Below are 17366 nucleotides of genomic sequence, written 5' to 3' on the forward strand. Positions count from 1 at the left end.
TTTCCTTAGGGGCATTTGAAAATTTAAGAAAGTATACCCTAGAGGCTGAGAGGCTGGGCTAGAAGGCTAGAAACTAGAAACTACAGCACAGATGAGGTCCCACCAAAGGGTAACAGTAATAAAAACTCCCTCACTTTTAAATGGGACCCTAAAGTGTTGCCACCTAAGAATAAAGGTGAACTGGAAATAGGCAAATCACTATGTTCTGCAGCATGATTTAAGTCATAACAATACTTAAAATAAGATTGAGCTCATCCAAAGTGCTGGTATCCACAGACACCTGGAAGAAGCAAATAAAATTTCTCTCTGAAGGGAAATATCCACCTTCTCTTTATAAAAATTAATAATTCCATATTTACAAATCCAATGTCCAGGGCACATGCACACACGCTCACAAGGACTGAAGACAAGTTAGGAAAAAAACCAACAGAAAAAAAACAGAAAATACAAACAGATTCACAGGGGTTCCCAGACGTCAAGTTATTAGAAGCACACATTTAAACTATATACTTACAAGGTATAGCAGTTTGATATGGTTATGAATTCCAAAAACAGATATTGGATTATGTTTGTAAATTGGTCCATACCTGGGCATGATTAAGTTATGATTAGGGCTTTGATTGGGCCACATAATTAGGGCACTGGCATGGCAAAGGACAGATAGGAGGGTTTTTGATGTTGGAGTTTGATGCTGAAGCCATAAGCTGGAGCCCCGGGAAGTGAGCACGCACAGGAAAAAGAAGCCAGGTCCAGGAAGAAAGGAACCCTGAGCCCAAGAAGAAGCAAGCCCTAGGAAGAAAGGAATCTTGAAACCAGAGAAAAGCAAGACCCTAGCAGGGAGGAACCAAGGAAGCCTGAACCCTCATAGCCATATTGCTCCAAAATGTGAAAACAGACTATGGTGAGGGAAGTAACTTATGCTTTATGGCCTGGTATCTGTAAACTCTTACCCCAAATAAATACCCTTACAGAAACCAACCAATTTCTGGTATTTTGCAGCAGCACCCCTTTGGCTGACTAATACACTAGGTTTCTAAGAAATAAAAATCTAAAGTGAGTATGTCAGCAAAGAATTTGGAAATTGTAAAAAAAGAGCCAAATGGAAATTCTAGAACCAAAAAATACAAAAACAAATTAAGAATTCAATGAATAGGTTTAAAAGTAAAACAAAAACAGGTGAAGAAAGAATTATTGAACCGGAATATACATCAGAGGAAAATATCAAGAATGAAGAATAAATAGACAAAGGACTTAAAAATAAAGAGAGAATAACAGACATATGAGATATGGTAAAAAGGCCCAACTACATACATTACAAGTTCCAAAAAATAAAGGTAAAGACAATGAGGCAGGAACAAAATTTGAAGTGATAATGGCCATAATTTTTCACAAACTGAAAAGACCTCAAGAAGCCCTAAGAGGTCCAAATAAAATAAACAAAAACAAATGTACATCTTAGGACATCGTATTAAAACTACTGAAAATCTAAGGTAAAGAGAAAATCTCAAAATAAAAAAAGATATATGGGTGGAAATTAACTTTAAAGTGATACAATAACATCAACAGCTGGATATACTGATTAAACAACAGCTGAATGAACAATGCAGACCAAACAATGGTGGACTGATATTTTGAAAACACTGAGAAAAAATAAACAACCTAGAATTCTATACCCAGGAAAAAAATCACTCAATAAAGAATGTAAAATAAAGATATTTTCAAAACAAAAATTAAGAGTATTTATCACCAGCAGGCAAACATTAAACAAAATAATAAAGGGCACTCTTCCAGCAAAAGGGAAATAATGAGATTGTTAGAGAGGCAGGAAGGGATTAAGGGATGAGAACATTCAATATTGTTAAAATTATCATTCTCCCCAAAATAGCTTATAGCTTTAATGTAGTCAATAACAAAATTCCAACAGGCACTTTTGAAAACACTGATATGATGATCCTAAAAAGAATATATAAATGCAAAGCACCTAAAAAAAGTCTCTTTTAAAAAGAAAACCAAACCTGAAGGTCTGACTTCAAGACTTTTATAAAGTTATATTAATCAAGAGAGCATTAAATTAAGGATATAAAAAGAGTTCAATACAACAGACAGGGAGTCTAGAAATATACCCACACATAGAGAGTCAATTTATTTTCGAACAAAGGGCCAAGTTGATTCAAAAGGGAAAAAAAGAAATAGTGCTGAAAAACTGGATACACAAGTAGGAAAAAATAAATTTTGACCCCTTATATCACTACAAACACAAAAATTAAGTCAACATGCATATTAGGTCAGAATTTAAAACCCATAACCATAAAGCAAATAGAAATAAAAAAATAAAACATTGAATAATACCTTTGTGACACTACGTTAGACCAATATTTCTTGAACTAGTCACACTAAGCACTAGAACTGTAAAATAAAAGAACTGACAAATAGACTTCATCAAAATTAGAAATTTCTTTTCATAGAAAACCATCATTAAGAAAATTAATAGGCAAGTCACAGATGGAAAAAATGATATTTATAGATATGACAAAAGACTGTTATCAAGAAAATGTAAAGTACTCCTATAAACAACAGAAGGACAAATAACCCAGTTTAAAAATAAGCAAATGATACTTCACAAATGAACATACAGAGATGGTCCACAAAGCACGAAAGACGCTATTTAATTTCCCAGCTGCTGAACAAAATTCATACAATGGATAACAATAGGAATTTATTGCCTCAAGGTTTGGAAAGCTAAAAGGCTTGCTTCCTCCTGGGGATAGTATCTTCTGGATGGCTAGTAATCTGTAGGGTTCCTTGTCTCTTCTGTCACATGGCAGTGCAAATGGCAGCATTTTCTCCTTTTTTCTTCCTGGTTCTATTGACTTTCAGCTTCCAGCTATACTTGTGGCTTGTCTATCTGGCCTTCTCTATAAAGCCTCCAGTAATAGGATTCAGATGATCCATCCTGATTTGGTTGGGCCACACCTTAACTGAACTACCCTCATCAAAAGGTCCTATTTGCAATGGGTTCACACACACAGGAATGGGTTAAGATTAAGAACATGTTTTTCTGGCTGCCCCAAAAATTTATGTTCTGCCCACATGTAAAACAGATTCATTCCATCACAACATCCCAAAAGCCTCAAGACATTTTAGGACAAGGCTAAGTACAAAGTCTCATCAAAATCAATAATGGGTGTGGTCCATTCTAGGGCAAAATTCCTCTCTCTGATGGATGAATGAAATCTAGAAAACAAGTTTATCTCCTTGGAATATACAATGGAGGGACAAGCACTCCCACTCCAGAGGGAGAAAACTGAAGGAAAACAGGGGTCATGGGTGTCAAACAAGTCCAAAACCCAGCAGAGGAAAAATGACAAGGTTTTAGTGTCATCCGTGGATTAATGCTTTATCCTTCAGGCCTAATGGAGTAGCAGCCCCATCCCGATTGTGCAGAGCCATGCCCTCCCCTAACGTGGGCAAGGTCCCATGTTCTCTGAAGATCAGAATAGCAACCAGGCTCCCCATAAATGCTGGATCATAGGCCCCATGCACTCTAATTACTAGGATGGTAACCAGGATCTCCATGAACACCATCTCAGAGCACTGGGATGGTAGCACTCTCCTCAAACAACAGAGTACAAAGCCTACCTCCTCCAAGCACAAGGCAGATGGCCTACCCCCTCCAAGAACAACAGCAGACCTACGTTTTCCACCTATATGGGTGGGCCTGCTCTCTTGGCTGGAGGAGATCTCTTCTGTCCAAACCTCGACTTACAAGGTCCTCTCCCTGAAATCATTCTTTTCTTAATTTATCCCTTTTCTATCCCATTCAGTCCAGGTTCCATTGACTTCAAGCTTCTGGCTACTTCCTGTGGCTTCTCTCTGTGGCCTTCTCTACGAGGGCTCCATCCTGATTGGGTTGGGCCATACCTAAACTGAAGTTACCTCTTCAAGAGGTCCTATTTACAATGAGTTCACTCCAACAGGAATGGGTTAAGAACAAGTTTTTCCGGGGTCGATAACTCCAAGCCACCACAGATGTTCAACATCATTAGTCATCAAAAATAGAAAGCAAATTAAAACCACAGTGGACAACTGGACATCCACAGGTAAAAGAATGAATGTGGACCCCTATGTCTCACCATATACAAAAATTAATTCCAAATACATCAAAGACCTAAATGTAAGTGCTATTACCATAGAACTCCTATAAGAAACCACAGGGAACTATCTTCAGGACCTTGTATTACATAATGGATTTCAAGATTTTATACTAAAACACAAGCAACAAAAGAAAAAAACTTGTAAATGGGACTTCATCAAAATAAAAAATTTTGTGCATTGAAAGGTAAATTAACAAGAAAGTGAAAAGATAACATACAGAATGGCAGAAAATATTTGGAAACCACATATCTGATAAGGATTTAATATCCAGAATATATAACTGGATATATACAACTCAACAACAAAAAGACAAAAAAACCCAATTCAAAATGTAGGCAAAGGATTTGAATAGACACTCCTCCAAAGATGATATTCAAATGGCCAATAAGTATAGGAAATTATACTAATCATAGCCATTAGGGAAACGCAAATTAAAAATAAAATGAGATACCACTTCATACTCACTAGGATGGCCATTATTTTTAAAAGGTGAAAATAAGAAGTGTTGGCAATGACACAGAGAAATGGGAACCCTCACATACACTATTGATGGGAATGTAAAATGGTAGAGCCACTGTGGAAACAGCTTGGTATTTCCTCAGAAAATTACACAGAGAATTACCATATAACCCAACAATCCCAATCATACATATATATCCAAAACAACTGAATGCAGGGACTCAGACAGATATCTGTACACCAATGCATACAGCAGCATTATTCTCAGTATCCAAAAGGTGGAAGCAACCCAAATGCCCATCAACGGATGACTGGATAAAGAAAATGTGGTACATTTATACAATGGAATATTATTCAGCTAAGTGAAGTTCTAATACATGCCACAACGTGGATGAGCCTTTAAGACATCATGTTGAGTGAAATAAGTCAGACACAAAACTACCAATATTGTATGGTTTTTCTTATAGGAAATACTTAGAATTGGCAAATTCATAAAGCAAGAAAGCAGAATAGTGGCTACCAGGAGAGATGGTAGGGAGAAAAGCGGAGTAATTACTAAATGAATATGTTTTCATTTAGGATGATGAAAATTTTATGGAAATAGTGGTGAAAATTACACGGTATTATCAATGCACTTAATGTCCAAGGATTATCCACTTAAAATGGTTAAAATGATTTTTATGTTATGTATACCTTACCACAATTAAAAATAAACACTTAAAAAAACACAGTGGAATAACACATCATACTCACTAGAATGGCTAAAATGTATAAGTCTGGTAACACCGAAAGTGGCAAAGATGTAGAGACACTGAAATTACTGGCAAGAAGACAAAACGTGACAGCCACTTGGAGAATTATATGCCCAGTTTCTTAAAAAGTTATACATACAGCTACCCTATAACCTAGCCATTCCACTCCCACGTATTTGTCCGAGAGAAATAAAAAACTATGCCCACAAAAGACTTGTGCAAGCATGTTTACAGCAGCCATATTCAAAATAGCCAAAACTTGAAACAACAAAAATACATATCAACATGAGAATGAACAACAAATTGTGGTACATTCGTACAATGGAATACTATTTTGCAATAAAAATAAACTACTGATACACACAACGTGGATGAATATCAAGCATGCAGAATGGAAGAAGCTAGAAACAAAAAAATGCATGAACAGGAAAAAGTAATCTCTGCAGATAGGTCATAAAATGGTTGCTTTTAAGAGGCAGGAGAGAAAAAATGACTAGAAAGGGTCACAAGGGAACCTCTGGGGGAATGGAAATGCTCTCTATCTTATTTTGGGTGGTCCTTACACAGACAATTGTCCAAATCCATCAAAAGGAACATTAAAAATCTGTGCATTTTATTGCACATAAATTAAATATCAACGAAATTTTAAAGATATCCATAACAAGTCCACAAAAGATTAACTTCTACACAGAAATTTATAATATACAATTGAGAGGAATTAAGGAATAGGTAAATAAGTAGAGGCATATACTTCATTTATGGATTAGACAATTCAGTATTATAAAGATGCTAATTCTCCCCAGATTGATAATATATTCAATAAAACCCTGATTTTAAAAAGTCACAGGTTTTTTCTTTTTGCAGAAATTAACAGGCTAATTTTATAGTTTATATGGAAATGCAAAGGACCAAGAAAAAATAAGACAATCTAAAAACAGAACAGAGTTGTAGGACTTAAATATCTAGATATTCAGGACTGACTACAAAGTTTTGGTAAGTGAGACTATGGTAAAAGTACAGACAAATAACCAATGTCATAGAATAAGAGATTCCACAAGTAGATGATACTATGATGATACAGGGTAGAGAGAGGTGGGGAAGGATGATCTTTTCAATAATAGATGCTGAGTCAAGTAGTCTGTCATATAGAAAAAAAAAATCTTACACTAACATCATACATCATATCATATGTAAAAAATTAATTCTAGATGAACTGTAGATCTAAATATGAAAAGTAAAATACAAAGCTTTTGGGAGGAGACTATCTTCATGACCTCACAGAAAGGAAAGATTTCATAAATAGGACACAAAGAAAGTACCAATCGTAAGGGGGAAAGATCAAATAAACAAAATATTAAAATAAAAATATCTACTCGCCAAAAGATACCATTAAGAAAGTAAAAACATGTTATAGTGTAGAAAAACATATTTGCAATACAACTAAAGGTGAAAAGTCAAAGCACAAAGCAGAAGATATTAATAACATCTGTACTAGCAAAGGCTGCATATCCAGAATATATCAAAAATCCCTAGAAACAAATAAGAAAAAGACAGACAACCCAATAATGAATAAGAAAGTCAAAAGCCACTTTACGAAAATGGATATCAAAAAGGCCAATAAGCACACATAAAGTGCAGAAGCTCATTAGTCATCTATGAAATGCAAATTAAAATCACTATTAAATACCACTACATACCCACCAGCAAGGTTAAAATTAAAAAGAATGATAATGCCGAGTGCTACAAGGATGTGGAGCAGCAAGAATCCTCATATACTGCTGATGGAAATATACACTAGTACAACCACACTGAAACACTATTTAGCAGATTCTATTAAAGTTAGTCTTATCCTATGATCCAGTAATTCCACTCTTAAGTATATACTAAACAGAAATTCTTTCTTATGCATACTAAAAGACATTTACAAGAAGTTCACAGCTGCATTATTCAAAATAACAAAAAAATCAGAAACGAGCCAAATGCCCATAAATAAAAGAATGAATAAGTAAGTTGTGGTATTTTTAAATGATCAAATCCTACACAACATTCAAAACAAGCAAAATACATCTAGTGAATCAACAGTAATGAATCTTACAACAAAGCTAGACCTAAAAGAATATAGACTTTGAGTTCATTTATAGAAAGTTCAAAAAATAGACAAAACAGGAAAACGGACTTGGCCCAGTGGTTAGGGCGTCTGTCTACCACATGGGAGGTCCGCGGTTCAAACCCGGGCCTCCCTGACCCGTGTGGAGCTGGCCCATGCGCAGTGCTGATGCATGCAAGGAGTGCCCTGCCACGCAGGGGTGTCCCCCGCATAGGGGAGCCCCACGCGCAAGGAATACACCCCATAAGGAGAGCCGCCCAGCGCAAAAGAACATTCAGCCTACCTGAGAATGGTGCCGCCCACACGGAGAGATGACACAACAAGATGACGAAACAAAAAAAAAAAGAAACACAGATTCCCGTGCCGCTGACAACAGCAGAAGCGGACAAAGAAGAAAGACACAGCAAATAGACACAGAGAACAGACAACCAGGGCTGGGGGGGAGGAGGTAGAAATAAATAAATAAATAAATCTTTAAAAAAAAAGACAAAACAAAAATACAGTGTTTATAGTAAAAATTTAAAAGAAAGCCAAAGAAATGATTAACATAAGAATCAGGATAATGGTTACATTTGCAGAAGCAATAACTGGGAGGAAGTGGGGGCTTCTGGGGTGGTGACATTTTATTTCTTAACCTTGATAGTAATGACTAAAAATTTGCTATAAATCAAATCAGTAGCACATTTTTATTTTATTCACTTTTTTATAGACATAACTCAAAAAAAGTTTTTAAAATGATAAACATTTTTAAAGATTCAATCTAAATCTATAATAAATATTTTATCAGGTTATTCTTACATTCCCTAAGGCAACTAAGTCTAAAGTTGGAGAGATAATTTTAATTGGTAAGGTTTAACTGGAAGCATGTAACAATTAAACAGTATAATAAGTAAAATTTTAAAAATATTATAAACCTATTTTATTACTTAAAAATCAGTAACTTGGGAAGGGTTTTGGGAAGATGGCAACGGACTGACAGAGCGGAATGTTCTCATAAAACACAATAGAGTAAAAATCAAAAGCTGTCCGAGGGACCTGCTTTGGAGGTCACCAGAAAAGGACAGTGCTACACAACTCCCAGGAGGGCAGAGCACAGAGAGACTAAGAAGCCAAAAAGACAAACTGAGCTACCAAGTCCCTGGGGCAGCCAGGAAGGGCTCCCTTCCCACCCTCAAGATATTAAGCTGGGGTAAAACATGTCTCACTATAGCTGACTGAGAGGTGAACAGACATCTTCCTCCCTATCAGTTGTTTCAAGGGAAAAGGGAGGGAAGGTCCTGGTGCTCTTCTTCAGTGAATCTGGCCAGCAGAGCCCGCTTTGAATCTCCTGTTGGGAGAGTCAACCCTGGAACACAGGAGTCCAGACTGAAACACCTCAGTGGAAAAGGGTGCTGACTAGTGTCAGCTGCTGGCCTGTCTGGAAACTGCAAGGACAAAAACTGCTCCTGCTCTCTGTATCCAACCCCTGGGAGAAAATCTGCACCCTGCTAGTGAGTCCCTGAACCAATTTTGAAAACTTAAGCTGGGCAATTTTAAAGACAGAATAAGTTGAACCAAATATTAATATTGCCCGAGATATTGGGGGGAGGGTGGGGAAACATATGAACATAGGAGATGTCAGATATTTGGTTGAGAGTATAATGCTGAGAAAACTTTTTCAAAAATACAATAAGGAAGGTTACCTCTTTAAGATGTTTAAAGGGTATAATCTGACACAGGACAGGCTTCTAGGGAGTGTGTGAGTGCTCATTTTTTCATAGTGGGTTATATCATTGGATAGAGACCCATATAATGAGAGTGAAGGTATACCCACATCCTGGGGAGGACTGATGTTCTCAAATAGAGGGAATTGTATCTCTCGAGAGAAATCGTGGCTCCCAATGTGTTAGGGCAGTTGAGCATGTCAAGCCCTCAACACTGTTGCAAGTATCTCTGAGCACGGCCCTTCAAACAATGAAGATTGACTGTCACTGTGGGCCCTGAGGGGAGGGGTAAAGAGGTATTGAATAGATGGAATCAATGTAACTGTGTGGGCAATAGAAGTGTTTCACAAGATTATGCAAGGATGGATATAAGACATGTTAAATTACACCAAAAATGTATAGGGGCCGATAGGCTAAAATGTAAATCATAATGTAAAACATAGAAAAATTGTACAGTCTAAAATATAAACCACAATGTAAACCCAAATGTTACCTTGCTTGAAAGCTATTGTCTCAATATCCATGCATCATTTGCAGTAAATATAGTATGAACATGTAAAAAAGATTATTGCTGGGGAAGGGACAAAGTGTCTGATGTTGAATATGTGGGAGTACTGTATATTGTATATATGAATTACTGCGATCTAAAACTTTTGTGAAGACAAGCTTAATAATCAGGAAAAAAAAGAGAAAAAGAAAGGACACAGACACTGAGGAAAAGATGGAAGGAGCTGCCTTGCCAATTTGCATATACAGCAACACTTATTGCAGTGATAGAAGGCAAAACATTAAAAACAAAGCTTTTGCATTTTTTAATTTTTTGATACCCCAACTTATTTTTACCTTAATTTTTCCAAATTACTATGTATTCTATATCTAACCTTTAAACTCATCACTATATTCCATTTTCACTATTAATGGAACCTGGCAATATATTGGGCTTCATTTTTGAAGAAGTTTTGGATCACAGAATGGTTCAACAATGGCAGGGGAGGAATACTGGTGTAGGATGTTATTATCAGGGGACACATGGTTTGCAGGGTGTTCTCAAGGGCATATATCCAGGGTAGATAAAAATATTTGGATATTTTCATAGTGGTTACAATTAAAAACAACATCGGAGGGAGTGCTGAGTTCCTAGCCAGGGGAGTTCTATCACAGTCCCTAAAGGAATAGCAACAATCCCCCAAGTGAAATGGCAAAGACCAAAAAAGTAGGAAAGTCCAACAATGAGCCCTTGAGACTAATGACTATGCTTATAAGCCTGTGCACCTGAAATAAGAACAAAGCCTAGAGCTGTAGGATGCCTAAGAGTTATCTCCTGAGAGCCTCTGTATTGCTCAAATGTGGCCCGTCTCGAAGCCAAACTCAGCTTGTAAATGCGTTGCCTTCCCCCCAGCATGGGACATGACTCCCAGGGATGAGCCTCCCTGGTGCTGAGGGACTACTACCAAGTACCAGCTGATGATGTACCTAGAAAATGACCTTGAATAAAAGGGTCAACTCGGACCAACAGAATATCTCAGTCTACATATAATACCAGGAGTTAAAAATGCTTTTTGACCTGAAGAAAAGGGGGAAATGGAAAGGACAAATGAGTTCACATGGCTATGAGTCTCCAAAAAGAGCCAGGAGGTTATCAGAGTGGTCGCTCTTATGCACACCTCAGCAGAGTTCAAGAGACAGATAAAGTAGATACAACCCCAGGTACTGGTTCTTCTGAGGGCTACAGAGACCCACAGGTTATATGGTCATGGCAGATGGAGTTCAGTGCCATGTCAGTTGGCCCTACTTTGGAGTTTGTGTTTCTGTGTGACGGAGCTGGACTCAGATGTGATCTTTGTCCACAAGCCTCTCCTGTTACTTTTAATGGATCTGTAGTTGGCGCTGGGTAATTAGTGTATACCCAGGGGACCTGAATCTCTGGTCTGACCATGTGATAGCCAGGCCCTGAGTCTCAACAGACTTGCAACTCCTACACTCTGGTTTATTGGACCTACCCCAGTCATCTAATATGGAGGTGAAGAAGGTCAACCACCACACCAGGGAGCTAAAGCGCCTCCAACTGAAAGCAGGAGAATTGCATCCAGCATCCATGTGGAATCTAAGCCCCCTCTTGATATAGATGTGGAGTGGACACAACCATTCCAGGGTCCACAGGATGGAGGAATAGAGTATGGATTAGAGTGGACTTACTGATATTCTATTCATGCACTATTGTGATTAGTAATCGAAGAAAATGTGGCATTGGTGTGGAGAAAGTGGCCATGGTGGCTGCTGGGGGTAGGGAGTGGGAGGAAGAGATGTGATGTGGGAGCGTTTTGGGGACTTGGAGTTGTCCTGGGTTGTGTTGCAGGGACAGTTACCAGACATTGTATGTCCTCCCATGGCTCACTGGGTGGACTGTGGGAGAGTGTGGGCTTTGGTGCGGACTACTGACCATGAGGTGCAGCAGTGCTCACAGATGTATTCACCAAGTGCAATGAATGTCTCACGATGATGGAGGAGGTTGTTGTTATGGGGGGAGGAGTGGGGTGAGGGGGGTCAGGGGTATACGGGGACCTCATATTTTCTGAGTGTAACATTAAAAAAAATAAATAAAGACCAAAAAAAAACAAAAAACAAAATTAATGAAGAGCTGGGGGGGGGGGGAAACAATAGGCAAGAGAAAGAAATTAGCCAACATATTCAAATGCCTAGACATCAGCAAAAAATTACAGGCCTTACTAGGAAACAGGAAGAGATGGCCCAGCCAAAAGAACAAACCAAATATCCTAAAGAGATACAGGAATTAATACAATTAATCAGTGATAATCATATAACTCTCCTAAATCATTTCAAATAATTTAAAGAAAATATGACTAAAGAAATAAAGGCTATTAAGACACTTATAGTTGAACCTATAGCTAGTACTAGAGTTGGCAGATGTATATCCAAGAGACCTGTATCTTTGGACTTTCCATGTGCCAGTTGGGCCCTGAATCTCAATAGTGTTGCAATACCTACTCTCCAGTTCACTGGACTCACCCAGGACAACTAACAAGGAGATGATAATGGACAACAACCATCCCTAGAAACAGAGAGAATCTGCAACTGCAAGCAAGATAGTCCCATCCATCTACCCCATGGGATCTAAGCCCCCTCTCAATTAAAGGTAGAGTGGGTAACACCATCCCAGAAACCTCAGGATTGGGGAATGAACAACAGACTAGAGTAGACTTACTGTTATTCTACTATAGACTTATTATGATTCTAGCAATGGAAGAACTTATATCACTGATGTGGAGGCAGGCAGTGGCCACTGGTGGTTCTGAGGGAAGGGAGAGGGAAAAATAGGTGTATAATATGGGGGCATTTTCAGTACTTGGGAATTGTCCTAAATGGCACTGCAATGATATATAAATGCCATTATATATCTTGTCACAACTTACAAAATTGTGCAGGAGAGAGTGTAAACTATAATGTATACTATAATACACGCTTAGTGGCAATGCTTCAAAATGCATTCATCAATTTTAATAAATGTACCACAATAATGAAGGATGCTGTTAAAGTGGGAAAATGTGTGAGGGGTAGGCAGCTAGGCATATGGGAATCCCCCATATTTATTATGTAACATTTATGTAATACAAGTATCTTTTAAAAATAAAAATAAAAAAGTATATTTTTTAAAAAGGCAGCACCGGTAGAGCATAAAGAGCAATTTGAAATCCTGCAAAGAAAAGTAACAGACCCTATAGGAATGAAAAGCATGATGGATGAGATTAAAAAGACATTGGAAACTACAATGTAAACCACTATCCATGTGGTGCAGCAGTGCTCCAAAATGTATTCACCAAATACAGTGAATGTGCTACAATGATGAAAGAGGTTGTTGATGTGGGAGGAGTGGGGTGTGGGGGGATGAGGTATATGGGAACATCTTATATTTTTTTAATGTAACATTTAAAAATAAAGAGATCATAGGAAAAAAAATACATTGGAGGCACATAAGAGCAGATCTGAATTGCTTGAAGACAGAATTAATGCTTTCAAAGACATAACATCTGAACTGGAAAAGACAGGAGAGCAGAAAGAGAAGAGAATGGAACAAAATGGAGTGAAGTCTCAGGGAACTGAATGACAACGCAAAACACACAAACATTCATATTATTGGTGTCCCAGAAGGAGAAGAGAATGGAAAAGAGGCAGAAAGAATATTTGAGGAAATAATGACTGAGAACTTCCCAACCCTTACAAAGGACATAAATATCAATATCCAAAAAGGACAATGCACCCCCGAACAGAATAAATTCTAATAGACTTACCCTGAAACACCTACTATTCAGAATGACAAATACCAAAGATAAAGAGAGGATTCTGAAAGCAGCAAGAGAAAAAGCATAATATACAAGGGAAACTCAATAAGATAAAATACTAACTTCTCATCAGAAACTATGGAGGAGAGAAGAAAACAGTATCATGTATTTAAGGTACTGAAATAGAAAAACTGACAGCCAAGAATTTTGTAGCTGGCAAAGCTGCCCTTCAAAAATGAGGGTGAGTTCAAAATCTTCACAAACACTGACAGAATATGTTACCAAAAGGCCAGATTTGTAAGAGATACTAAAGGGGATACTTCAGCCTGAAAAGAAAAAACAAGGGTGAGAGATTTGGAGAAGAGTTTCGAAATGAAGATTATTAGGAAGGGTAAACTAAAGGATAAGAAGATAGACAACAGAGCAATATAACAACAGAGAGCCAAAGGACAAAAATGGATGAAGCAACTCAGTTTTCAAGTAGTCCTTCACATCTATCCCATGAACCCCGACATATGAAAAGAAGATCTTTCTTGGGTAAGAATACTCCAGGAGCAGCAGAAAGTGGCACAGAGTTAAAAAGAGTGAATCATCAGCAGAAGTAATGAATTTCTCACCGAACTCCAATTCCTGACCATGACTTTGACAATGATGAGATTGTTGCTGTTTGTGCAAGTATTGCTGAGAAACAGAAGACAGCTTCAACAAATAAAACAATGGTTATTGTGTCTGCTTCTGCGACTGTAGAGACTGTAACTGAGAAGCAAGATGGTGCTACAACACCAGATGGCTGTTTTTTGCCAAAGCCCCATGAAGGAAAATGCATAACATGAATTATAGGAATCTTTTTTTGATTATCATTTAAAGTTTTAGCCATAAGGATATTTATTCTGAAGAAACAGGGCAAAATTGTTTGTAAGATAGGTTTTTCAGATGAAGCACATAAATCTAAATGGTAGCATTACTGTATAGTATTTAGACTATGTTTTGATAAGTTATGGTTTATACTTAAGATTAGAATTCTGAGCAAAGTGTTTTTGATGTATAAATTTAATTTAATCCAAATATATGTATGAATACATTTTTAAAGACACAATTTGAAAAGCAAATTCTTGAATAGTAAATAACTTGATCAGTGTTATTAACATGCTGACTCATTGACTTTTGTTGTATGATAAAATAAGTGATTGCTTTCTCTCCTAGAAATATACTGCTGTTACTATTCACTCTGTTTTCCTTGCTTCTATACAGTAAGTTTGTCACAAGGCTTAAATATTTTTAATATTCATTTTGATTCAAAGTTATGGTTTTGCTGTATGTAGAATCTTTGGAAGTTCAGCCAAAAATGCATGTAGATGTGAACATTCTGAAGTTTTTCTTAATTCTGATTTGTGCTTAAGTTTTTGGCTTTAAAGAAGTTACAACAACGGTAGTTTCCTCCTGCAGTTTTGTAAGATGTGTGAAATACTGATAAATGTCACAATGATGGTTTTATTTTTTAGATTATTACTGTAGGTAGGTTAGTCCTTACCACAAGTGAGTCATTTTTTTAAATACGTATTTTTTTAATGAGTGGATTTTACAGATACATCATAACGAATTGTACTGCTACATTTTTAAAAATTAGGGGATGATGTGGGAGAGGTAGGGAGATACATGGGAATCCCTCATACTTTCTATGTAACTTTTTTGTAATATAAAACCTCTTTAAAAATAAAGCTTATTATATTTTAAAAAATCAGTAACTCATGTAAACCAATTCAAGATAATACAGTAAAATGAAACAAAATACCTCGTAGTTGACTTAAATAATTACCTGCTTGGGTAAAGTTAGGTTGTGTGTGCTCTCACTATAACCAATTGCAGTGAAGAGCTTGGCTTTCTCCTCTGGGGTCATAAGGTCATCAATAGCTACAAAGAAAAGACTAAATATTTTAATAAATCAATTGCATTAGCAGTTAATTACAGATGAAATTGAAAAGTCAAACCAAACCATTAAATGTCCTAAAATCAAGAGACACAAATTCTAAAACAAAAGTAATTATGTCTAGTATTTTACTGTGACTAGTTTATAAAAATATCCTATATTTGCTTGATTAGGTTAAGTAAAGGCAGAAAGACACCATTAAGGAAATTCAGGTATCATATAGGGATTTGAGCATTCCCTAAGTATTTAAAAAACTTAAGTAGAACTTGCAAATAAATGTCCATGTAAAAGGTAACAAAAAGGAAAGCTAGGGAAGCTCAATCAGTTGGGCTCCTGTCTACCATATGGGAGGCCGTGGGTTCACATCCCGGGACCTCCTTGTGAAGGCAGGCTCACCCACATGCTGCAGAGAGCTGCCAGCACAGACACCATGGAGTGTTGCCTGGCCTCCAAGTGCCGCGGAGTGCCACTGGTCCGCGAGCACTATGGAGAGCCAATTCAGCAAGGTGACACAACAAAAGGGGAGACAAGCAAAAACTCAGAAGAACATGCAGTGACCGGACACAGAGAGCAGACAGCAAGCAAGCTGCAAGGAGGGAAGGGGAAATAAATAAAAAATAAATAAACAAATACAGACACAGAAGAACAAACAGCAAATGGACTCAGAGAGCAGACAGCACACAAAAAGCCACAAGGGGGGCGGTAATAAAAAAGAAAGCTGAATACTGAAACCTCTCAATTTAAACTTGTAAATTTTCACGCAAGTACTTATTCTAAAAAAAAATTAGGTTTATTTTAGTTAAATAGATAGATAAACATTCCAACCTGATGTGTTTCCTGAAGAAATAGCTAAATAAAATTACAGGGCTTGATGCTTAGTTATGTACCACACTGAGCTATGTCTTATATATATATATATATATATATATATATATATATATATACACCTTTAATTTCAAAAATACTTTGAATAATATTCAACTAATTGGCCTAGATATAATTTCTTTTTCTTATCAGTGTACAATAAATTATTTGACTTGCAACTTACTTTCAGGAATCAAAGATTCTTCATCTTTTTTCTTAGATTCCTTCTTACCCCAAAACCCACTAAACCAGCCTCCACGTTTCTCTCCTGTGTCAGCAGACTTTTTCCTTAATTTTTGCCCAGATCGAATCACCTAAAAAATTTTTAAAAATATAATTAGAGAATAAATGACTTTTTCTTCATTTTAAGATAGTCAAGTAAGAGAATTTTTTAAAACACAACATCAGATTTAAAACAGTCAGGAAAAACCAGTTACTTCTTAAGTGATGCTCAATAAGATTTGGTTACTGTGTTCCCACTGTGAATTTACTTCCCACAGCTTGAAACCTACTAATAGCTTTTGGTTGAGGCTACATTTTAACAGCAATATACTTATAGTTTCAAGTGAAATTTTTCTGAACACTGTGGCTTTCAAATTTTTAAGATAAAGGACCACTGAGACTGCAGATTTATAAAATGAAAAGTTCCCCAAAAGGAAACACTTCCACACTCAACAAGTACTTGATTTAAAAAATTCGCATTAAAATATATACACATTGCTTACTTGCTAACTATGGATTTGGGGGAGAGGATGAGAACATATAAATAAAAACAGATAGTCCTCAAATTTCATTTTATCCTGTTTTCTCAACAAATTATGACTTGATTTTCTACTGCCCCTTCTCTTTGCTCACCATAAAATACAGAAAATCAAAAAGCAGAAAACAGAGTTAAAGAGAAAAAAAAGTAATTTAGATTCTATATTCTCATTCCTTGAATAACTGATTTTTTTTCCAATTTTTGTCTTTTTTTTTTTTTAAAGATACAGAGATCACACAAAATGTTACATTAAAAAATACAAGATTCCCATATACCATACTCCCCACAATCCTCACTCCTCCCACTTCAACAACTTCTTTCATTAGTGTGGTACAGTCATT

At 36.7% G+C, this 17366-nt stretch overlaps 1 protein-coding gene across 3 annotated transcripts in view; it reads right to left on the reverse strand.

Annotated features, from left to right (window-relative positions):
- Positions 1-17366, reverse strand: part of VPS13C (vacuolar protein sorting 13 homolog C) — a 228122-nt gene that overhangs the window by 142176 nt on the left and 68580 nt on the right. For all 3 annotated transcript variants that reach the window (XR_011648437.1, XM_058294293.2, XM_058294292.2), the window contains 2 exons: positions 16450-16579; positions 15291-15385 (listed from right to left, as the gene is read on the reverse strand). Coding sequence is in view for 2 of the 3 variants with exons in the window: in XM_058294293.2 (XP_058150276.2) it covers positions 15291-15385; positions 16450-16579 (225 nt within the window). In the remaining variant the exon portion in view is untranslated. The remainder of the gene's footprint in view (positions 1-15290; positions 15386-16449; positions 16580-17366) is intronic.

The sequence above is a fragment of the Dasypus novemcinctus genome, chromosome 3 (genome assembly GCF_030445035.2).
Source record: "Dasypus novemcinctus isolate mDasNov1 chromosome 3, mDasNov1.1.hap2, whole genome shotgun sequence".
NCBI lineage: Eukaryota > Metazoa > Chordata > Mammalia > Cingulata > Dasypodidae > Dasypus > Dasypus novemcinctus.